General features: G+C 33.8%; 1 protein-coding gene across 8 annotated transcripts in view; it reads right to left on the bottom strand.

The window, feature by feature from the left end:
- Positions 1 to 25,525, bottom strand: part of DMD (dystrophin) — a 2,262,230-nt gene that overhangs the window by 1,132,828 nt on the left and 1,103,877 nt on the right. For all 8 annotated transcript variants that reach the window (XM_023633802.2, XM_070257261.1, XM_070257256.1 and 5 more), the window contains 4 exons: positions 16,895 to 17,074; positions 16,082 to 16,210; positions 14,319 to 14,489; positions 524 to 646 (listed from right to left, as the gene is read on the bottom strand). In XM_023633802.2, the coding sequence (XP_023489570.2) occupies positions 524 to 646; positions 14,319 to 14,489; positions 16,082 to 16,210; positions 16,895 to 17,074 (603 nt within the window). The remainder of the gene's footprint in view (positions 1 to 523; positions 647 to 14,318; positions 14,490 to 16,081; positions 16,211 to 16,894; positions 17,075 to 25,525) is intronic.

Raw genomic sequence — 25,525 nt, forward strand, 5'->3', positions numbered from 1 at the left:
AAGCAGCATGAATTTATACATATTTTAGATATATACTGTACTAGGTATTCAACTTTTTGGCAAAACTACTTTGTGGTAAACTTTAATAAACAATGTTTATATTGTATGTAATTTCCCTTTTATCCAAAATAAATGTTATAGTACCAAAACCATGACTGACATAAAACATCAGTCATCTAAGATAGTTAAGTTTCTTATTACATTTCTAGTTTATTTTCTGATTTAACACTTTTACCCCGCTACATTTTCCCTCTGAGTTTGAAGGTAGCAGAGGTCAAGGCAAAATTGTGGAGCTATTTATTACAATATGTAAGTGCTCCTGTATGACCATACCAGAGTAATTTGGCATTCATAATAAAAGTTGAACAAGAGTACTTTGCCTTTGTAATAAATCATTAGAATCACGAAATGTGCAAGGTGTGCTCCGAGAAACTAGTTGGAGACTTGAGTTATCTAATTTCTTTCCAAATATTTGTTCATTTTCACTCCTAGTTCATTCACACTTTTATCACAACCAATTTACCATATCTTTATTGAAGTCTTCCTCTTTCAGATTCACCCCCTGCTGAATTTCAGCCTCCAGTGGTTCAAGCAATTTTTGTATATCTGAGTTAAACTGCTCCAATTCCTTCAAAGGAATGGAGGCCTAAAAAAAAAGATAGTGCTAATTTAAATCAAAATTACTTTTTATTAGAAACATAAACCAAAAAAATACATTTGTTCAACCTCCTGTTGCTAAAATAATGACATGCATTTTGTTTCCATATTATATTTTATGCAAGTTTTGAAATACAACTGGGAAAGTACCTGAGAATGCAAATAAAGACAAACATTTAACAGCATCAGAGCCGAACACACATGCAAGATAATGCGATTTATCATTCAGTTTATTCAACAAAAGTCAATTTCCATATATTTGATTGGGCTAATTGTTAATATTCTAAAGTTGAATTTGATCTTATTTTAAATATTCTGATATAAATACTATTTGGGTAAATATGTCTTATCAGAAATTGCCTCATTCATCAAATAACAGCAACCTTAGGTGGAAATGCAGAATTGTCTCCTTATCCTCAGAAAAACCACATGGCAATCTGCTCAGACATTTCAAATAACATTTTTAGCATAGAGAAATTGACAAGCATGTTCTCATAAGACAAACAATGCCATTAGCTTGCCTTAGGAATGCTTTCTTCGGTAGCACAAAAATTCAAATGAATGAATCCAGAATACTTCACATAAAAATCTGAATATATTTTCTCGACCTTACAAACATAATTTTTGATTTTGAAATTCATGATCATAGTCTCAAAAACATTTAAAAATCCCTTGTTTTTCTAAAGAAACCACTTGAAGAGGAGTAATGAATGGAAATACATTGAAAATCAAATGTATATTCAAAAAAGTAGGCAAGATTCAATTATTAAAGTCCAAACAGTTAACAAAATAAATTTTTATTCTATTTATCTTTACTCTGTATTCAATTTCTTTGCTTTAAGACACTAGAAAATATTTTATACCTGGTAGCTTTTGAAAACTCATGGATGACATATAGAAATCTTATTTTCTTACAGAGCTAAACATTTTCCATTTGTAAAACCAATTCAGGAATGACCCCCAGTGTCTTATGCCAGGATGATTGCATTCCTCAAGATTGGTCCCCATCTACTTTTCCCCATCACATTCCCAGTCTTACTCTTTCTTTATTAGATGACATCTCCTAGAGGACAATAAGGATAAGTGTTCAAGGAAAAACCACATATCTAAAGGCATTTAGTTAGATTACTAAATTTATCTAAAGGATTTATTTAGGTCACCAATGATCAAACGCTATTCACCAGGACATAATTCTGACATGCAACATGAATAAACACTTTTGTTCTAGGCACTTTTACACATGCCGAAAAGGATTTATGGACTCTTTTTTAAGGTGACTTATTTTCAGTACTAGTTTTTAAGGCCTAATGAACATTTGCAATTTAAAATATCATAATAGGTTCTCGAATCAATACAGAATGGTAGTATTGTAAATATGCTTAACATGTTTCAATCTCTGTATTATTAACATACATCTATGCTATAAAATCATAAAGTATTGTAAAAGTAAAATGATTAACAGCCTATAGAATCATAACTACACAATATTAATTCAATGGTCTTGTTATTGTTCACATTCGCTAAAATTTATTAAGAGCAATTGCATTGTTCTACACGATTTTGTGAATATACGATGATAAACAATATTTAAAATAACTTTTATTGCATACTTGGATGTCAAAATAACATGGGTCCATTTTCAGGCAGATTTATCTGTTTTACTCCTATATCTGCTCCCTCTGTAGCTCATTCCTCCTCTACATACTCAGATACAGTAGTTTCAGAGGTTCAGTACTTAGACTTCCATATCTCTTTCTCAGTACTCTTTCCCTAATAAATTGTATTATCTTCCAAAATTGACCTATAACTTTCATAATCTCTTTCAAATATTCATCTTTAGCTGTGACCTCCCTTTTGAATTCCAATCTAGACTCTCCAATAGCCAGTCCATTTCTCACTTGAAGGTCAACATAGAAATGAGCTCATTGTCTTTCTCCCAAACTACTTGCAACACCAGATTCCCTAGTTATGTTAATAGAAAACCATTGTTCTCAGTCACCCAGGCTTAAAGTATGTCATGTTATTTTTAAGCACTTCACTCTCATGTCTAATAAATATCAAATAATTGTCAATTCATTCACCATGATCTACTTGCTTTTTATTCCCAGAGATATCTCTCCGAGTCCTCACACAGGAGCTAAGGCAATAACATCCTTACAGGGGTATAATCTCCTTCCCACCTAATTCCATCCTGTGTACTGTGGTCAGGTCAGTATGTTCCAAAAACATGGCTTTCATTGTGCTACTTCTCTACTCAAGAAGTACAAGTAGAATAAAGTCCAAACTCCAACATGGTAGTCAAGGCTTCCCCTAATCTTGCCCTAAGGACCTTTCTAGCCTAATTTAAGTGCTCCCAATATCAACCTTTCTTACAGGTCTATTGGTGAACTCCTGGTATTCCTCCCTCAAGGCCTTCAGAATGCTTTTAATCTTCTGGTGAAGAGTCTAATTCCCGAATGAGAACGCCTAGACTGAATCTGGGCTCCCCCATTTACTAGCTGAGGGAGCTTGAACAAGTTATTTGTCCTCTTTAAGCCTCAATTTCTTTCTTTGTAACATGAAGATAGGAATGATATCTACCTCATAGGGCTGTTATGAGGATCAAACATGTTAGAATGTTGTCTGACATATAATAAATGCTCAATAAATATTGGTTCTTATTGTTTCCACTCAAAATCATACCCATCCATGGCTCTGTTCAGGATCTTCCTCTTTTGAAAACAAATGGTTTAAAAAGGGTAAAATAAATGCTGTCAACATGGCATTTTTATTTTACCAAAGTATTTGACAAAATCATGAAATTCTAATTGTGAACAATGAGGAACTGAGACCCCACTTTGGTAAAGTTGCATCATTCTGAACAACAAAACATGTTGATTAATTAATCTGCATCACCATAGAGCGTGGTCTCAAGAGGATGCAAGGGCTTTGCACTTGTTCTGCCCTGTGCAGTATTTTCATCAGGAATTATTTGGAGACACAAAAAGCACGGAAAAAACACAGTGAGAGGGATGAGTTCTATGAATACCCCACAAAGATGAGGAATTTGTCTGTCTTGTTCAACTTAGTCATTCCTGATGCATAGGAGGCACTCGTAATGAATATTTCCTGAAAAACTAAGTGAATGAATGACTAATCATGGGGTAGCAGAATAAATATTTCAAGGAGCTCTTGAATGATGTGGAATTTTAAATAACACACTTTCTATTGTATAAAATTGAAAAGACCTGGCTGGTCAGCACTTCACGTGTGGATGCATATTAATTGTTGGCCAAAGGCTAGTAATAATGTGATACCATCAGGAACAGAAATAATAGAAGCTAAAAATAGATTTCAGGAAACACTATTACAAAATGAATAACTAGTTATTCAAGCAAGATAATACAAACGTAGATTTCATTAATAGTATGTGTAGGGTCCATATTTCCTGATCAAAGACTACTCTGCATTTGTTTACAAGGCCACTATACAGATCAGGGATTTGAATTATCTGTGTTGTTGCAAAGTGAACAACTAAAATCAATGGGTAGAAATTACTTGGAGCCCGAATTTTAGTTTAATGTAGGAACAACTGATTACTATTGTAAATGCTTTTTTCTTTTTAAAAGCACTAATTTTAAAGTAGTAAGTTTCTCATTGCTGAGTATGCAAGCAGGGGCAGGATGATGATGCATTGGGGCATATGTTAGAAATAAGAGATTTTTCACATGAATACGTCCCTAAAATTTTCTCAACTTACAGTAAATTCTCTCCTCTGAATTCAGAGTTTTATCTATAGCAATGCAACTAAACAGAAATAAAACGCAAGTCATATATGTAATTTTAAATGTTCTAGTTGCCATATTAAAAGGTAAAAAGAAACAGAGGGAATTAATTATATTTTATTTACTCAGTATGTCCAAAATGCTATCATATAAACCTATAATCAATATAAAATCATTAATAAGGTATTTGACATTCACTTTTCCATATCAAGACTTTAGAACGCATGTGTATTTTACACTTACAGCACATCTTAATTTGTAGCAGCCACATTTCAAATGCTCAATAGTCATATATGGTATGTGGCTAACTTATTGGACAGTACAGGTTGATATAACTATGACACTGAAATAAACCAATAGCTCATTATTAGTTTAAAATGTCACATGTGTAATGTCTTACTAATAATAGTCAAAATGCTGACTTTTTATTTAGTAAATTTTAGCGGATTTAGATAATTCTTATAGTCTGTCTCAATCACTTGCACTGAGAGGAGTTTTCAGGAAGCCCTCTGAGGATAGGAAAACTTATAGAAATGGGCTCAACATGTTATATCAGGAGTCTCTCTTCCTCATTTATGTGTAATCCTAGGTTGTGTTGCAGTATCTGTTACATATTTGAATATAATGTTATTTGACATTCAAGGGTTTATGCTTTGTCTCACCAGTAGATTTCTAATCCTTAAAGGAGGAAATATATATTATACCACTCTGTATTTTCCATAGCAAATATAACTCCCTTTTTTTTACAGAAAAGGTGCTTATTATATCAATTACCAGTTTTAGAACATCCAATATATTAATCAAATTAGCCAGTGACCAATTTTATAAACAAAATAACCATAACTACTCAACCCAATTATTTTGGCTATGCTATTGGCAAGATCAGACCAATCATTTAACATCCATGTGATTAATACATTAATACTCTTTGTTCAGACACAAGGAGTTGTGAAAATTTAATTGCCTCCTTAAGAGTTCACTGGTCTACCATTAGGTCACGACAATTTTAATATGGAAGGCACTTTTCTGACCAACTAAAGTTTTACATGTCATTCCTTGGTCTTCATTGTCTTTATAATTTAGAATTCTTATGAAACTCTAAAAAAGAAATGCATAATAAGCAAGCATTCATAATTTAATAGCTCGCTCTTGAATCACCAAAGCTTAAAACATATCAAGTATATAATGCTTGCCTTTTCAATTCAGAATTATGGTAAATTATTTAAAGAAATTGAAAGCAATGGTGGATAAATCATCTTACTTATTGCATGAATTACTTCTATTGACTTTAAAGAAAATATATAACCACAGAAAAACTAGAATAACAATTAAATCACACAATGTTAGACAGTGCACACAAGATAGGTTTCAGAATACATAGAAAGTAATCAAACACAAGTTTGAGAGTATAAACCAAGCATAGGTTTTGCATAATTTAACTTTTTACTTACCTTTTCATCTTAAGAGCTTTAGCATGACCGTGTAGTCATACAAAATACAAATAAAGTAAAACATAAGGAAGTTTAATAATCAAACAGATAGATAAACGGACACGAAAGAAGAGACAGAGAAACTGAGAAAGACAACACTTTGTTTTCTGTGATTTTTTTTAATGTTGTTTCAGATTGCTTAACAGCTATTAATTGTGCTTTGTTGTATGATTTAGGATTAATGAAATTTAAGGCTTTGTTAAAGTTTTAGCATTAAAGGTGACTTATATAACAAGTTAACAAACAATAACAGACTGAAAAAAGCAAAATCAATTACAAATTGATCCATCGGAAATTGGAAGCATTCAAAATTACTCAGATACACTTTATCATTTTTAAAAAGTAAGGTTGTTTTTGGTTAAATATTATTTTCAACGTGCATAGTTACACTAACACAATAATGACTGTGTTTACACAGACAGCAAAGTAAACATTTGTTTACACGGACTAGGTAATCGCAGTACTCATGCTAAATGGCCGCTACATTCAAATCAAACTAAAATCTAAATTGAAAATAAATATCCAAATGGTTTAAAATTGCTTCAAATTAATCAGTCTCCTCTTTCCACTCTGCAGCTTGAAAATTTATTTATCATTACAATATTGGTATAGAAAAAATTAGAAAAGAATAACTCATGGAAACAAAAATGAAAAAGTTTCAAGGGCCAGTAACATCCTATAATACAGAAAAGACATACTACTGATAGGATATGAAGAATTATTTCAAATCAAAAGATCTAGAGAGGAAAGAAAACTTACAAAGAGAAAAAAGTGTACTGAAAGATCTATGTAGGAAAAAAGGTAATCAGATAAAGTAGTTTATAGATTTATTCATTCACTTACTTTAGATTCATAACAGCAAACGCCAAGATATATAAGAAATAATATTTAAAAAATAAAACAAATTGACTCAGAATAGTGACATTTCATTGGTTCCATTCTTTTGATATTAGGTAAGGTATTGGTTTACCTTTCATGCTTTGAGGATGAAAATGTGAAAATGTGGTACCTTCCCAAATTTGTGAGGCCAATTAAAGGACATTATCCAGTACATCTCTATTGGTTTTGAACTGATGAGATTAATTTCATGGTATACTTTTCAGAATCGGATACAAAATATATTGATTGGTTAAGTTATATTGGTGGTTCAAGAATCAGCCCACTGTTTATTTTTTGTTGTGTAACTTAGAATATTTCCCTACCTCATGATTATACGAGTTTAGTAGTAGCAACTGAAATATGAGAGGAAAGGATTTAACTGTAAAGTATATGAGGGAGACAGATGAATTAAAAGCAAAAATATAATACTTTGGACAACTTTACATTTTTTCTTTCTTTTCTTTTTTCTTTCTTCCTTTCTCCCTCCCTTCCTCCATTCTCTCTCATTTCTGTTTTTTATTTAATTATTTTTGTTTTTAATGCAAAGAAGTATACTGAAATCATTGTTTTAAGTGAAATTCGACATGTTTATATTAACACATAATAGACGAAAAATAAATATCTGATGACATAAATAGAGGTAATAAAGTATGCTGAGAGTCAGCAAATTGGAATGAACAAAGCAACAGATTAGTTTTCTAACCAGGCTATGTAACCGTGAGAACTTGAGCAACTCACTAGCTCTCACAGCCCCCTATAAATATCTCAAAGTCCACGGTCCAAAGAATGATTACTTTCGCATCTGTTGACTGATCAGAGGAATAATTTTCCTTTTTAAAGGATCACATCCAAATAGCGTTAATCATTTTAAATGTCATGCTGATAAGACCCAGTTAGTTCTAGCAAAGGACACTGCTCACCAAATTCAATTAACATTTACTTTGAAACATTTTAAATGATTACAAAAGGGATATATTAAAGTTTCAACAGAATTAACCTTGTTACAGGGATAGCAAATTACAAATGTGAACAAAAACGTTGTTAATATAGAAATTCTGTCACTAGATTCATTTCTTACACACTTCAGTGAAATAACACAAGCAGGTATAGTATTACATAGCTTGGGTATTAATCTGTTACTATTACTTGAGGATTTTAGCTGAAATTATTAGATATTTAATACTTTACAAATTATGCACTATCTATAGACCTTTACCTAAGTGTTCATCTATGCTTTTTGTTATAATTTTTTGCAGGAAATTTTACTAAAAAGTATAATTATATAAGAAGAATAACTGTACCAATTAACGGACCATGCTCTCTTGTCAGAGAAGGTGTTAAATTAGAACATGATTAGAAATAGACTACAAAAGGGAAAAGATCAATTTATTTGTATTGATAAAGTTGATTATTGAAAATTAGATTTTAATTAAAATTTCCAAGTCCAATAAATCTTATTTTGGCATTCTATGTCACATTTGTAAGACGCATTATTTATTTCCCACTGATGTTTAGGAGAGGCAAAATATTTGTCTCAACTATCGTTAAAGCGTTTGTGCATTACATTTCACATATAAAACCACTATTTAAGACAGATTAGACTCAATCATGTGTTTTTTTTCTTGATATATTCTACATTTAATGGGAACTCACTGGCTCTCTCATACCTCCCTATATGGTCCAAAGAAAAATTACTTTTGCATCTGCTAACACTGATTGCAGGTCAAAAACTTGATACTTTATAATTATTACCGCAATAAAAGTATGAATACTTACATATATGATGCCAGACTGCCCAAATCTTATGCTACAAATACATATATATAAACTACTACATGGATTTTAATAGTAACTTTAAGACCCATATGGAAATTAAGGAACATATGGTACATAATATCCTATGGGACATAAATCTCAATAGAGAATTGAAGACAGAAAACAAGTTCACCTTTCTTTTTGTTAGTACCAATTGCCAGGCCATTAATTTAACATTTTAGCTCCAGAGAAAAGTGAAGTATTTCTAAATCTCTAGAAGAGAACACAATCCAACTAAGCAAATTATGTGTATAAGCTTCATAATATTTTGTAACAAAGCATAGTAATTGCCTACATTAATATGACAAAGTTAGATAAAGTCTGTTTCGGCAATATTCTTTTGAAACTAAGTATTTCAACATGACAAATAAATTTTGATGCATATTTTATTCTTGAAACTTCTATGTAGACTTTCATGTCAATTAGTCTTGAATCCTGTCATTTTTCAGTTCATCATCTTCTTGGCTCTCATATGTCATAATTCAACTTGAAAGTTCTTAATATTTCTTGACCAGTGGTTCTCAAATTGTGGTCCCTAGATAAGTCCCTAGATTGTTAGCATCAGTATCACCAGGAAGCTTGTTAGAAATGCAAATTCTTAGGCCCCACCCAAGGCCTACTGAGTTATCATCTCAGGGGCAGGTGGCAGCAATTTGTGTTTTAACAATTCCTCCAAGTACACAAAGGCTTGAGAGTCACTGCTCTAGACTGTCACTTCCTTTCCATTCCCATAGATATCCCCTTATTTGAGATACTCACTGTTTCCCACCTGGACTATTGTGATGGCTTCCCAATTGGTTTCCCTACTTCCTGTCATTATTCAGTTGAATTCTCTTCAAAACCACTGTTGGACTAAACCTTCAATGGTGCATGAAAAGAAAACATCAAGAACTCCTCATTGCCTACCGAATTAAGCATAAACTATTAGTCTGGTAGTCATGACCTCTTCACACTCTGTCTAATCATCCTTTTCAGTCTTATCATCCACAACTAAGCTTCATGCTCTACGCTGTATATTCTGTAAGCAAAATGAACTTACTCTTCATTGAACACGCTGTACACTCTTGAGCTTTTTCATAGGTTTATCCTGAATTGTTGCCTCCTATTGCTAGAATAGCTGCTAAATTCACTCAGCCAACACTCATTCTCAGCCCAGTATTCATGAACATATCCTGCTCCACCAGTGAATGGTAAGCTCCTTGAATCCATCACATCTCACCTAGTGATACAGCACCACACCACCAAATATTGTGACTTGAAATAGCATATGGTTGGCAAAAGTTCATTCAGTTTCTTCCCTTTACCCAACCCTTTCTTTATTAATTCTTTAAGATCCACCTCAAATATCATCTCTCCCAAATTGCTGGCTACCCTCTCCAATTCAGCTTCTCAGCAGATGGGGAGGGGTAGAACTACCATAAGCAACAGGACTAAATAGTCTGTTTATTTTTACCTAATCGTTTCCCTATGTTTCTGTCTCCTGTCACTTCCTTTTCCTGATAGCATCCCTCCCCACCAACCTGCTGTGCCACCATGCTCAGATGCACTAAAGCAGAAAGAGTTGAGACATGGTGTCTTTCTCTATTAATTCCATTGACATTACCCAGGGTTCTGAAATGACTGCTGATTCATTTTTATAATTCTGACCCTTCCCATTAAAATTTCCATTTTCCTAAAGTGACTTCATATACACCAGGAAAGATTAAGCTTTCTCAAAGCCGTAGGATACTACTAGACTAACCCAAATGAAATAGGAAGAGGCAGCATTTCATATATTTTAAGGGCTGTATTTGAGGCAAGCAGAACTTCCTAGTACTTCTTAAATTGGTGTACTTGATAATCTGTAACACTGGTCCCTGCAATGGAAACAGCAAAAACATGTCATCTTGGTCCCAGCCCATTCTGGCAGAGGCCAGAAAGAGAAACCAACTATTCCACCATTTCTTTTTCCCATAAATTTCTGTCTCAATCCTCAAAACTTGGCCATTCAAGTCTAATATATATAATGATAGAAATATTATTGATATTAATGATGTTTTTACCCTCTCATATCTGTATACTAATTTATTGATTTTCTAATATATGGTTTTACATATCTTAGATCATTTGATCCTCACCACAATCTTGAGGTTAAGATAAGACGGGCATCATCTTACTACTTTTCTATATAGAAATGAGGCTCTGAGAGGTAAAGGGTCATATCACAGATCACACTCAAAGCAAGTTTTGTGGCTTGAAGAACTTTTTCCTCTCACCATACTGCTCCTCATTGAGGCCAAAATTACCACTGCAGAGAGCTGCATCTGATGGCAAGTTCTCAGCCAATGTAAACTGAGGACCTCAATGCTCATTGCTTTCTGGATTTTGAACTTTCCTGTCATGGACAGTCCTTGAAGAAGACACAGGAGTACTCAACTCTGTATTCTTCACCAAATAGTGAGTCCAGACATTGTCCAGTGAGTTTTCAGGATAAATCTTTGCTCTACTCAATTGCCCTTTCTAGCTGACCTTTAAAACGATGCTGAAATTAGTTCTTATACTGAGTCTATGTTCTACCCATATTCGTTCCCAACCTACTTTTATTTGTTTATTTTATCACCATAGATTTTCCCCCAAGTTATTTTCCTAGGTGAAACCTATCCATAGATTCAACCATAAGAAGATAATATCACAACCTAATCTTACCTTCATAAGCCCTACTATAATAGGAGGTTGACTTTGACATCAAAAGCCATCTCTGAGAATTCCAGCACTTCCAGAATTACCCTACTCCACAAGCAAACACACATACAAGTCATTATTTTAAATTCCTCATTACATCAACAAAAGATCATAGGACTGTCAAATTTTAGAACTATTAGGGACTAGTCTAACTAATTAGTCCTAATTTTAACTAATCGAACCCAGAAATTGCACACCATGTTCTGTGGACATAACTTCTATCTCCTAAACCCCAAGATAGGAAGGAGATAGATAAAAGGGCAGAAATCTGCCCATACGGTAACTCTACTCTTATCCATTTTATATATTCTATTCTAAATAACTCCTTTGCTGGGGGCAGGATAGTTTTCCTTTTAAAAACTACTAATCTAGTTCAACTCTCTTATCTTAAAAACACTGAAAGGGAATTGCAGAAGAGTCTAATGTTCTGCCTAATGCTGACTAAGTCAGGCCTATAATTCAGTCTTCCATGTCTACTGTTTTTCCTATTACACTATGTGATTGCTGGGACAACTTCATCATTAACTGAACATCCTGAACTGAAGATGTACTAGTGTCAAGCATGTTACATAACTGCAAGAAGTATTTAAATTTGTGTTTATAAACACATACTTTTTAAGCAAGTATTCTTTACACCCTTGTATATCCCCATGCTCATTAGCACAATGGATACTCAATATAATTAGTTGATGCAATGAATAAATAAGCAAAATGTCAGATATGCCTTATGTCCATGTTTTTGGTTTCATCATGATGATAAAGCATAATTATCTCTTCAAAGCCCCCAAATGGGGTCACCACTGTATCCAGTCATCTATATTACTTTAGAGAAAAAGGAATATCTTGCAAAGTAAAAATGTGATTGTCTTGTTAACTAATATATAAACGAAAATATTGATTTAAAATCTCATGCCTTTCTTCAGTGAGGAAAATAAAGGAAGCACACCAAGTGGCTCACCTGATGCATGATGTCTGGAAGTATACTGACAAATTCATACAGAACACAGAATGAAAATTCACAAACTTCTCTGAGCCACGCTAAGTCTGTGAGCTTCTATGGTTCAGGATGAATTCTACCCATTTTTCAATATCTACGAGTCACAATATTGTGACATAATTTATCTCAAGCTACTGTTGAAATAATCAAGAAAATAATACCTTCTTTTCTCTTAAATATTCTATAGCTTAGTGATTTATTAAAAAGTATTTATGTGGAAGGTAAACAAACACATAGATAAGGAGAACAGATTGGTGGTTATCAGAGTGGGAGGGTGAAAGGGGTAAATGGGCACATACGTATGGCGACAGATGGAAACTAGACTTTTGGTGGTGAACACGATGCAGTTTATACAGAAGCTGAAATATAATGATGTACACCTGAGATTTACATACTGTTATAAACCAATGTGACCTCAGTAAAATTTTAAAAAGTATATATATATATATAAGAAGTATATGTGATGGGAAGAATACAAAATTTAGTAATGAAGTATTAGCATCCATTTTCTAGATGATTGAAATAACCTTTGGTTGTTTAGATATTACATACTCTAATGATATCTCCAGAAGTAAAAACAATTGTCTCTTTAAACAGCAGAGTAAATTCTTACAAAAAACAACTATGTTCTGAAAATAAAATTTCAGAGCCTGTCAAATATTTTTCTGGTGAGAATGGCTTACTTAAAAATAATATATAAGTGAAAAGAACGAACTAGTTAACTTAAATATTACAAAGAAGCAACAATGAATTCAGCTAAGCTAATAGTTTTTTGCTTTGGGTAGGTGAGTTTTGGAGGGTAACTATGTTTCATGTGCATCAAGTATTTAAAATTCATATCATATTTCCATATATTTTTAAAGCTCTCTTAAATATATACTATAACAATGACACATTGTAATGCCTTTGAAAATGTAGCAATTGTAAATCATGCTATTATTGGATGTCTATATTTATCAAAATATTTTTCAGACGCATTCTCTTATTTTTCCAGGAATCAATACTTACCTGACATATTACATCATATTTACTCACAAATATTTCAGTAACATTTTTCTCATTTAAGATTATTTCTAGCAATTATCTGTATATGTAAATACATTTATTTCTTTTACATACATTTTTGTATTTGAAAGCATATCATATATATTGAAAAATGTGTCAAGCTATATTTTATAAATTTTTGGCAATTTCTTGCATTTTTACACTCCCCCAAAGAGTTGAAGTTCTATAATACTATATTTATATATTTTTGCAAGCTCCCTATTAGGTAAGATTTTGACTTCATTCAATGTTACACAAATATGAAGAGTTATCATGCAAAAGTTCCATATCCCCTGGTTCTTCATTAAATAGAATAAATGCAAATAGACATATAAAATTACAAAAATTGGGCTATATAACCTTTGCAATTATTTGTTTTCATGGCTTAAGCATGTCATTATAGCCTAACGGATTTTGTCACAGTAAATATTGGCAACTAGCAAGAGCAAGTTAAATACACACACATACACATGTGCACAACCAATAAAGAGGTACAAACACCCTAGATCATGCAAGAGATGTACAAGGCCTCATTTTGAATATTTGATCCATATTACACACAAGCAATATTATATTTGGCAAAAGACGTCAGTAGTGCTTTCTTTAGACGGATGTCTTTTGTGCTTTTTTCTTGTTGTTAGTGGCCTGCAGCATGCTATTTGTTACTTTGCTGCAGGTTACCCCTGAAAGTACATATGTAAACTAGTGCAGAATGCAGTTCTAGAATAGCTGTGGCATGACAAAAAAATAACGGGGCGGGGGGGGGGGGATCGAGGGAGGGAGATTGAGCTCTCATGAGATTCAGTGATAAAATTTCCTTAAATACATTTTGACCTTCCTTTTCCTTTTGAAAACCTTGATGTGGGGGTTGCTTGCCCCCTTCAGAGTACTGCGCAACCTTCGCAAGAGATCATTTATCACTAGTTTCCACCTTGGAGCAGATCTTCCTACCTTTCCAGTCTTAATTCTGTGAGAAATGGCTGCAAATCGATGGTTGAGCTCTGAGATTTTGGGCTCTACTACTTTCCTGCAGTGGTCACCGCGGTTTGCCATCAAGTTCGCTGCTTGGTCACGTGTGGAGTCCACCTTTGGGCGCATGTCATTCATTTCAGCCTTTAAACGCTATATTCCGTGAGCAAGAGACAGGGCTTGAAGTTAGTAATTAAGTGGAAGTTGAGAGAGAGTGAGAGAATGAGATAGAAAGAGATAGAGAAAAAGAGAGAGCGAGCGAGCACATACAGAGGAATATTGAAGGAGGAAAAAAGTCAACTTCCATAAAATAGGAGTAGAGTGAGAATGTGTGGGATCTCAGGAAAACAGGTCACTGTCTTTGATCTATGTCTGAGGAAGAACAAGGGATGATTTCCTGACTTCTCTATGTTGTTTGCAACAATCATAATCTTTTGTACTTAGTCTTATCTTTACCGAATTTCACAGTTGTGGAACAACCTTAATGTGTGCTCAGGAAGGAAGGTAGCTGAAGAACAATTTTCTATTCCTTCCTGGTACTGTTGAGTTCCCTTTTTGTTTAACACACTGAGTGCCATTCTAACAGATATGAATTCTGTGTCACAGACAGAGGGATTTAGGAAGGTTCTGCCTGACTCAAGGGGTCAGAGAGGCTATGAGTGAAATAACTCAGTTCCTATTACTCTAAAGACCATGAAGGAATTTCACCATAAGATGACATTCCTTACCTATACATCAAGGGAGAAAGAAGAGCAAAATAAGGTACAGACAAGAGGGTAAATATGTTTTGGAGATAGCCTAAAATACCTTTACAGTTTTTCATCAAAAAGGAATTAAAATCCTTAGAAAATATCAAGTGCATCAAAGAGAAAAAAATGAATTGTAGAGGCAGAAACCACAATTTTTCAGTGTTCTTTAAATAGCAACCCACTAGTCAAATAAAATTATTGAAAATTTCAGCAAAATAAAATAAGGAATCATTAATTTAAATAAATTCATTAAAATTCAACTCTTCCTATTTAATCAAGAAAGATGTAACCAAATAGAAATAATATAGCATCAACAAGATATATTTGCACATTATACCTCTCATATGCTTTTACAAGAACCGTTTTTTAAAGTAACAGTTAAGTTGCCTATGAGAAAGAAGACTTAGGACGTCCTAATTGGTTTCAATACAAAAAGAGAGAACACGAAGCCATGTTTACATATTATTAAAATTGAAAAATTCAGTTTTATATAAGCTCAGTATTGTTACTAATTACTAAGATTCAGATATTGCATAGGCAAAATGTCCAGATGATTGGACTTCCGGTGTTTACTGAGATAGGCTGTGAATAATGCTGGGAAACTGATCTTTGTGTTAGATATAAGGACATAGTACTACTATTAAGATGGGCAGGAATTTGCAATATGACACCAAAATAAATCCTGGAGTCCCTTTCTCATCACAGTTCAAGTTGTGTGCAATTAGCTGAGAGATAAGTATGGACAGATATCTAGATTACAGAACTCTTCAAAATCATTAACTCCCATTTGAATTAAGAAAGCAGGGAGGGAAGGAAGGAAGGAAAGAAGGAAGGAAGCAAAGAGGGAGGGAGGGAAAAAGGGAAGGAGGGAGGAAGGAACACAGGAAGAATTTTTTCACTCTTATTAAGAAGTCCTTGGTATCTTTTAGGACAAAGATGATTGACATAACTGTTGTGCAGTTTGAAAATTACTTTTCATAATATTTTATTTGCTACCTTAAGCACGTCTTCTTTTTGCTGGGGTTTCTTTTTCTCAGACTCATCCAAAAGTGTATCAGCCTGAATGATCCAGTTTGTGATGTGATCCACATGCTGGTCAAAGGTTTCCATGTGTTTCTGGTATTCCTTAATTTTACAGAGACATACCATGACATATTATTGGTTAGATCATATTCTTTTCTTTGATAAAGTGTTCATTTTATAATAAATCTATAATTCTTAAATGTTTACATGTATATCAGTTCAAAATATATGAGAAAAATTAACAGAATTATAATATTAGTAGCAAAACTTAGTTTATGATTTTTAATCTTTATGAGATCAAGTAGGCATAAAAAAGAACCTAGGAATCCTATAAACTGAGATTATAACTTTTTCCAAATCATATGCAATATTTAAAATGTACAATATAGGAATAGTATGGGACATATTTTAGAGCTAAAACAAACCAGAAGTCAATAGCAAAAATGCTTAAATTTAATTTCAAAACTTAAATATTTTCAACGGTTTTCTGTGGGTGATAGAGTTTAGATAATATTCTTAAAAGATTTGTCCTACTTTTTACAATTTTAACAAGACAAAAGTTTAGTACCATTTAAATTACTTTTAGGTGGGATCTCCATATAGAACACATACAACATAGCACAAACATGCAAAATTATATTAAAATACAGCTAGAGAAATTGAATTAACAGCCAGCATTTATGTAGAGTTGAGGAATTTGCAAACAGAAATATTATTATTGAATGCTTATGTAATTTCTTCCACAGTTTGGAGAGGGGTTGAAAATCTTCCAGCCTCTTTTCTTACCAACAAAAGGTTTAACCACTCTTCTGCTCGAGAAGTGACAGCTATCCAGTTACTATTCAGAAGACTCAGTTTATCTTCCACCAAGGTCTCCTTCTTGCCCAAAACCGTTTTCAAGGCCTCTCCTAATTCTGTGACACTCTTTAGGTGAACCTTCTGTTTCTCAATCTCCTTCTGAGTAGCCTGTGAAAAGGACAGCATTTGAACTTCAAGTAATATACTGTAGTGTTAAGATTTTGAAATGGCTGTGTGTATGATTACTATGGTAAGATTTTTTTCAAGGGTTTAAACCTTGAACCATGTCTTTATGAATGATGAAAATCACACCAAATACATTATAGTTTCCTTATTGAGTATATATGAACAAATATGTATAAATAAAGATGATTAATTTCATATTTATGATTATATATTAATAGATAAGCATACATATTATCCATCTAAATATATTTATATTTACTTAATATATAAATGTGTTGGCTAAAGGCAGACCTTAGAAAACTCATCCACAAATAAGCAACAACTGCTTTTAGAAAATTCAGCAATCATTACACCTGTATTTCTTTTCTTTTCTTTTCTTTTCTTTTTCAGGAAGACTAGCCCTGAGCTTACATCTGCCGCCAATCCTCCTCTTTTTTGCTGAGGAAGACTGGCCCTGAGCTAATATCCATGCCTATCCTCCTCCACTTTATATGTGGGATGCCTCCCACAGCATGGCTTGACAAGTGGTGCCGTGTCCACACCCAGGATCCGAACCAGTGAACCCCGGGCCACTGAAGCAGAACGTGCAAACTTAACCACTGCTCCACCGGGCTGGCCCCTACACTCTTGTATTTCTACAGTAGGAATTTTGAGCTTTTTGGTGCCACAAACCTATTTGGCATCTGGTGAAACTTAAGGATCCATTCTCGTAATAATGTTTTTAAAAGCATAAAATAAAATTCACTGGATTTCAAATGAAATCAATTATATTGAAACACAATATACAAAATACCCTTTTTAAATTTGTGAGATAGTAATACATGCTTTCTTCCTAACATGTGTAACTACAATGATCTAGCATCAGATCATTAACTAGAATAATTTCAAGTAATAATGAGCATAACTGGTGTTTTGAAGTATATGCAATGACTAGAATGTGATATAAAGTTATCTGTCATTACTACTGCTGGCAAAGTCACAGTAACTGCTGATATTACTGGAGTTTGTTGCTCATATTCATAATTGAAAAAATGCTTAATTTCAGTTACAGGTCAATGAAAGTAAAGAGGTAATATTAAAATCCCCTAAGAGAGCAACATGGATTCCTAAGACTTGATTTACAAAACATGAAAATAAGCACATTTAATATTAGAAATTATGTAGAGAGTCGATGGAAAAAATGATCCTAGTACAAATGTCTATTGTCAGCTTTACCTGCAGCCCCTTTCTTATGACTTCATGGCTGACCACATGGCCATCTTGTACTTTTCTGCCTCCGCCCCGATCCCTCCCTTGCCCATGTACTGCTGTTGGACATTCACTGGCAGGTAAGCCAGAGCCAAACAGATCTTCTCTCAACAAGTTTAACTGAGAAATATAGAGATCGCGATAGCACACCAGCTGAGAAGTCATTTGAAAATGGAGCTGATGTCTTCACTACAGCAAGTCAAAGCCATAGGAAGACACAATCACTGGGTAGCAGCAATAATAAGAAAGTGGAGGGAACCCACCTGCAAAGAGTCAAATGAAACATACGCACAGAGAGTAACAGAGGTGGTCCAAGTAGATGAGAGAAAGATGGTCTCTATGAGGCCAGCCTATATCTCATGTCTTACTCGTAAATGCTCTCAAGATGTCTTTTCTATCTTTATAATATATCTAAATAGTTCTTCTGGCTGTCTTTCCTCCATACCATCAAATCCTGTTCCACTCTATATCACTATATCACCATATACACACGCACACACACATATATATACATACATTTTGGTTTTGCCTTTGACATCAAATAAGCAGGGAGAATAAAGGAGGTAAAAAGCTTGTACAAAATAATTTCTATATGAGAGACAACCACTGTTTCTTCCATTCTAAAATATTCTTTTGTATTCGCCTTTTTCTTTTTCAATATAAAAATATCGGAAATCAAAGTAATTGATACCAAATGAACTTATCAGCTACCATTCAGAGCGTTGTTTGTAATGTAGGTATCACCTGTTGCACATGAGTGAGCTTGCCAATTCATAGAAGCAATTCCTTCATTTATCAATCATAAATGTTACTGAGCTCCTACTAAATATGCCACTATTATAGCAAGACCATAGGCGATTCTACTTAGTGTCTTTTAGAAAATTATGAGAAATGCCCCCTTTGGGTGTAAACAGCCCCTCTGGAGTTTGACTTGTGAGTGGTCATGGGCTAGATTTCAGCCCTTTCACTCCTTTTGTCTGCACCCTCGTGTCATACACTACCTTTACAACCATACACGGTGGCCATTGTTCTAGGTACTGTGGATAAAATGGTAGAGAAACAAAGTCCCTGTCCTTATAAAATCTACATTTGAGTTTGTCAAAGACATGGAAATATATGCAAATGAGCATTCCCTACTTCCTAGATTCCAGATGAAAGGCTTGTCACTAGAATTGATTTATTCACAAAGGTAACACTTCACAAAGTTGAATCTTAACTTATATTTGGATCACTATTTATTTCTTAAAATGTCCTCATAAAGATGACACTATGTTTTAGCTTTGATATAAAAAGTCGCTGTGCAGGCAGCGCAATGCAAAGCCAGGCAATGCAATTAAAGGCAAAGGAAATTTCCAAATCTTAGCAGAGATCAGACAAATTTTGAATTTAGGAAACATTGTTGAAAATAGCTCATGGATCACAAACAACTATTATGTGTTAAACATCTGCCAAAATTCTCCAGCTAATTTTCAAGAGAAAATGTTTAATGTCCATTGATAGCTCATTCAGTTAATGAGAACAACAAAATAGGGAATGTGGATTAATTTCTGGTGTCATTTTAGATTCCTCAATATTATAAGATAAAACTCAAACATGTTAAAGTTATCACCATGATGAACATGAGCTTGAAAAAAAGCAGTGATCATTGTAGTGGTTTATAACCGCATATAACCAAGCCTGAGTCACGAGAAAATTTATACTCTTACTGTAAAAAGATCCAGAGTTGAACTTTTATATATGATATTCAAGAATAAACTGGTATTTAATCATTTGTATACATGCTATTTTTGGTTAGAAAACATATTGTGCTCATTTAATGGATGTTTACTTTTTTCCCCACAAACAAATTTTAATAAAAGGTATGATTTATAAATAATAAAAAATAGGTCTTAGACTTCAAAAAATATGCTGATCTTGCTTTCTGAAGATCGTCCTTAAATTTCAATTAGTCAATGTGCATCAGGTGCCTACTATCCACTCTGTGCTATGCCATTCACCACCAGAGATAAGGAAAGAGGAGTCCTTGCATACCCTGTCTAATCTTACCTACAGTGTAGCTACAGAGAAAAGCTGAAATGCAATCAAATAATTTGACATCATATTAGAACATAATTTTTGGAAAAAGACAAGTCATGGCTGGGATAAGCATGAACGGCTTCAAGGGAGAGGTGATACTTGAGACCGGAGTTGATCACAAAGGACTGGATGGTTTGGATTAACTAAAGACAAAGGAAAAATGGTTAGAAAGTATGAAAGTTGGAGTCAAAAGCCACCAAAAGGGGAATACGGGGTACTTATTAGAAACTGTAAACATACATTTTATGATGTCAAGGAGCCCTTTTCCTTTGCTCTAATAGTTTCCCATAACAGAAGCATGTCTATACTTGCTGATGCATTGAGAACTGAACTATTGAACTGAACTACAGCTACCGCATTGGCCATTCTCTCTATACCATCACTCATTCCTCTCTGAGGGAGGTAGAGTTATTTATGGGGTTGGTGAGATGGGGAGAATGAACTGAAAAGACATTTCCCCTCTTAAAAAGCATCCAATCTTCAGTACACATGCCTTTTTCTGCTGCCTTGTGGGATGAGAGGTGGAGAGGGCTCTGGAAGGTCTACCCTCCTGAATGGGCAAGTTCAAGTTCAATGACTAAATTGTAACTCAGCTCCTTTAGTTTTTTCAATTATGCCATAGTGTGACAGCTTCTAGGGTTGATTTTAAGGCTGAATAAAAAGCAAAATTATGCACAGCTGGTTTTATTTTGACCTATGACATGGTCATATGTCCAGTTTCAGGAGTTTGAACAGCAGCTTAATGTGAACTATATACTTGGCACTCAGGGTTTTAATGACATAGGAAAAAATATCAGATAAAAGTAGATCTCAATTTAAATATAAATTGCCACAAAGTCTAACATATTTTTATTTTCATTATCTTTAATTTGTAACATTTAATAGCTCCACAATAGTCAAAATATTAAACACTAACTTCCATGATTTCAAAGAAATGGATATCCTGTCTACTTCTTACCAGCTGTAGCAAGTTTTAAATGCCACTATAATTTCCTTATAATAAAAAAAATGGGTAGCAGATGTTAATCTCTCCTAATGAAGATACCCATTGTTTACATGAAGAATAGAAAATACATTCTAATTCATTCCTCACATCTATAAGGTAAGTCACTTGAGTCTAATTTTTAATGGGATGTGAGGTTCAGGATTCAGCTATCAGCTCCTCAACTCACTTCACTGATGCAGTAGCAGGGTGAAAAAATCTGTTCTGTTGGTCTCTGCTGATCATACCATCACGTGATGGAAACATTTTCTTTAATTTTATTTAAAGTTAAAATGGTAAAAACCATTGGATTATCTATCTGGTCCTATAGGAACACATCCACAGATACTTTCCAACATGGCAGAGAAACATAACCCACTTGGGCTTGACCTTCTCTCCCACCCATTTCACATTTTCAGAGGTCCAATGCCTTCCACAAGTTTTCCTGGAATTTCCCAGGGATTTATATTCTTAGGATAACTTCTCTATCTGATTTCCTATGATTCCCCACTCCCCTCCACTTATTTAATCTCTTAAGTGTCTCCTATCCCTTAGATTCTATTTTCACTCAGCCCCACGTTTAGTCAAATATGTACCATAACCCCATTTCTGCATACCTTTCTCCCTTTAATAGGATGCTACTAAATTCTTGTTAATTTTAGCTCTTTCTTGCTCTCTTGTGCAAGTTCACTCTAATATGGATGAATAATTAACTAATATACCCATAAAAGGTGTTTTAGAAGGTTCTCCTCCCCAAGTGAATTCTACCTTCGATCAGTCTGCATAAATATTATACCATTTCTGGTCATCAGGAATGGGACAGAGTGCTTTCACCTTTACTGACAAAATATATTCACAGGAAGAGAATGAACAAATTACCACAAATTCTAAAAATGTGCATTTGTTGCTTATGAAGGTTTCTGAAATTGAGATGAAATTCACAATTTATATTTATGTTTAAGATGGTGGTGTTTCTTTTGATCCACAACAGCTGTAATTAAATCAATGGTGCATCATACAATCTAATATGTCTTAAATGTGATAAAATATGATATTAATTGTTTTTTGAGGTCCCTACATTACTCTGTCATGGCTAGAGGTTTAGAACATATTTTATTATTAGGTTAATGTGACAGACTAATATAATGATAAATTCAAAAGCATAAAACATTAAACAGTGGATTTTACAGCAATGTGTATTGACTTTTTATTAATAATGTATTGTCTATTAAAGAAGAATTTCATGAAAGCAGAATGTGCAGAACAGAAATTATAGCTATAACTATAATGACAGTGAATAGTGACTTCAATGGCATTTAACAGATGTTCTATTTTCTAAGTAACAGCTGCTTGATGCATTCATTGTACCAAGTTAATGATCTGCTAGTGTTATTTCACTTCACAGATAAATTACCGTGCTCTCTTTAAAAAAAGATATGTAATTTTTCATGGGAATGATAGTGTAACAGACTTTAGAAATAAGTAATAGTTCTCATGCTTTTATAGCTAAGAGGAGTGATGAGTTGAGGCAATTATCCAGATAATCTAGGACCAGAGGCCAGATCTCTTTAAACTGTGAAAGGTGAGTGTTTAAAAAAATACAGGACATGGTTGGCTGAACTGAATGTAGATCTCATAAGACTGCTTGTATTTCATTATCTAGTGGTTCTCAAAGTTTGCTGAATATTAGAGACACTGGCCACAGTCAGACCAATTAAATTAGAACCTCTGGGAGTAGACCCCAGGCATTGGTAGGCTTATAAAGTTCCCTGGGTAATTTCTGTGTGGAGCCAATGCCGAGAATCCCCGGCAAAATCGAATGGTGCATTCTGTCACAAGATTTTAGTGGGTGATTGTCATTAAATTTTAGGACTGAAGTAACAGCAGAAGGATAATTGAGGAAACTTATAACTGTTCTTTCTAATGTTGAATAACAAAAATTTCTCCCTGAAATAAATGTGAAAAATCATGACTTGTTACATAAGTAGCTATTTAGACATCAATTATTTTGCTTTATTTAACACTCTGAATTAAATTCAACATTTGTGTGTGTGTGTGTGACTCTCTCAGGCAACTCTCAGTATCCAAAGACTACCGTTGATAAAATCTAATGGTCAATTTATGAAAAATGGTAGATATGAACTATCCAAAAAGCTGATGGATTTAAAGTATTATAAGACCAAAATTATTTTTCCAGGGAGTTATATTTGACCATTTTTAATTTTTAGATAACACAGTGGATATTAAAGTGCATTAATGTAGCTGAATTATTTAAATGGCTTTGAATTTTTGATTACTGAAAGTAAATTAGGAATAAATGAAATTTGTTAGTGGTTAAATCAGAAAACCAAATAGATTAAACTTTGTTGAAGCTTATATTTTCCAAACATGATGATCATCAGAGATACAAACTTCTATTTAATCCCGTAAATATTTACTTTCTTATGGTTACATTTTTGCGCTCGATTCATATGCTAAGCAATTGACGCCAGTAAGAGGATATTCAGAATTGATTTACTTATATCCAACTAATCAGAGTGATTTTAAGACATTAACAAATAACATTTAAAATCTAAAATCACTTCAGTGACAATAGACTGCAGATGATAATAGGTGATAAGTGCACACAGAATTTTCATTTTATTATTTTTATGTGAATTTATATATTCTGCACTTTGAATTTAGTCATTGTGTATTTTAATCTCACTGTGGATAATGAACACTTTTTTGTTACTTTAGTGTTAGAGTATCTTAAAATTACTATTACTAGAAAATAAGATTTATAAACAATAATTACAGTGGGAAAAAGCTGTTGAAATCAGAGCTAGTACTGGATTCTAGTTGCAAATACGCTATGTACCAGGACGTTTATTTTTTCATCTACAAAATGGGAGCATTTGATCAGATGATTGCTCATGCTTCCATTTGTCATAAAACTTACCATTATTTTAAAAGCACATTGGCATTTTTCTTTTCTCTCAAGAAATATTTTGCCATTATATTTTAATTTTTATCTCTTAAATTGCAATTTATTTTATTAAATGGATATTTATTGAGCATCAACTATATGTCAGATACCATGTGATGTGCATGGGAAACACCAGTGAACAGAACGGATATTTTCCCTGTCCTCTTGGCAAGTGAAATTGTTAATGCTCACCTAGCAGTCTCAGAGAGTAGGGGTTATCATGACAGCGCAGGAATCTTGTGCGGCGCTGGTGCTCAAACTCCCCAAGTTCTGGCAGTCTCCCCTAGTTTGCCTTACCATTTCCTTCCCTTGTGTCTGTCTCTACTCCATGGACTTCAGTGTTTCTGATCTCAACCTGGCAAACTGCATTAACAGAGATTTGTAAGGTCCAAAGTGAGAGAATGTCTGATCGCTGATGGGCTGACGGATGTCACAATTATGGTTCCCTTACGGCATCTTGTTGTCCAGACCATGTAGCTAAGAGTGATCTACTCTCTGAAAACCTTAATATTATTTTCTCCCTCTTTATTACTACCCTGATGGAGGCAGATTGTTTGAATTTAAAAATACAGTGAAACGGCTACTGGCTTTAGGAATTTCAAATTAGCATCAATAGTTGAACTTTTCAACTCCCACTATGAAACTTTTATCCCATTTGTTATCATTAATCTACAATGTCTGCTTCCTGTTATTTTAATTAATTTTTTTCTTTTACCTTTTCAAAACTTTAGAATACCTTGTAAATTTATTCATTTTTCCCTCTAACTGCAATCTGGGAGCATGCTCATACAGTGGGAACTGACAGGACAGTTTTCTTGCCTCCAGCTGTGCCTCCAGCTAACCAACCTTGCCACCATCCTAGTTACTTCTAGAAGTCCTCCCATTCTTTCTCTTGTGAGATCACTAAAAATCTGATCTGGGATAAGAGATCACAAGTTTAGAGTCCTCTCCAAGTAGATGGCACCTTTAAACATCTGGAATTACGTCATGCACCATTCAGCATCTTTTGGAAGAGCTATATGTTCTGACATCTATGGTTCTGAATGCGTGAACATAGAATTTTGAGCGGGAGGAAAACAGACAAGCAATTTTATTTTGGAAAGTCCACTTCTACACCACCTGTGGCTTATCAAAAGGATCCTGCAGTGCCAAACTCTTG

Source organism: Equus caballus, chromosome X, assembly GCF_041296265.1.
Source record: "Equus caballus isolate H_3958 breed thoroughbred chromosome X, TB-T2T, whole genome shotgun sequence".
NCBI classification, from domain to species: Eukaryota; Metazoa; Chordata; class Mammalia; order Perissodactyla; family Equidae; genus Equus; species Equus caballus.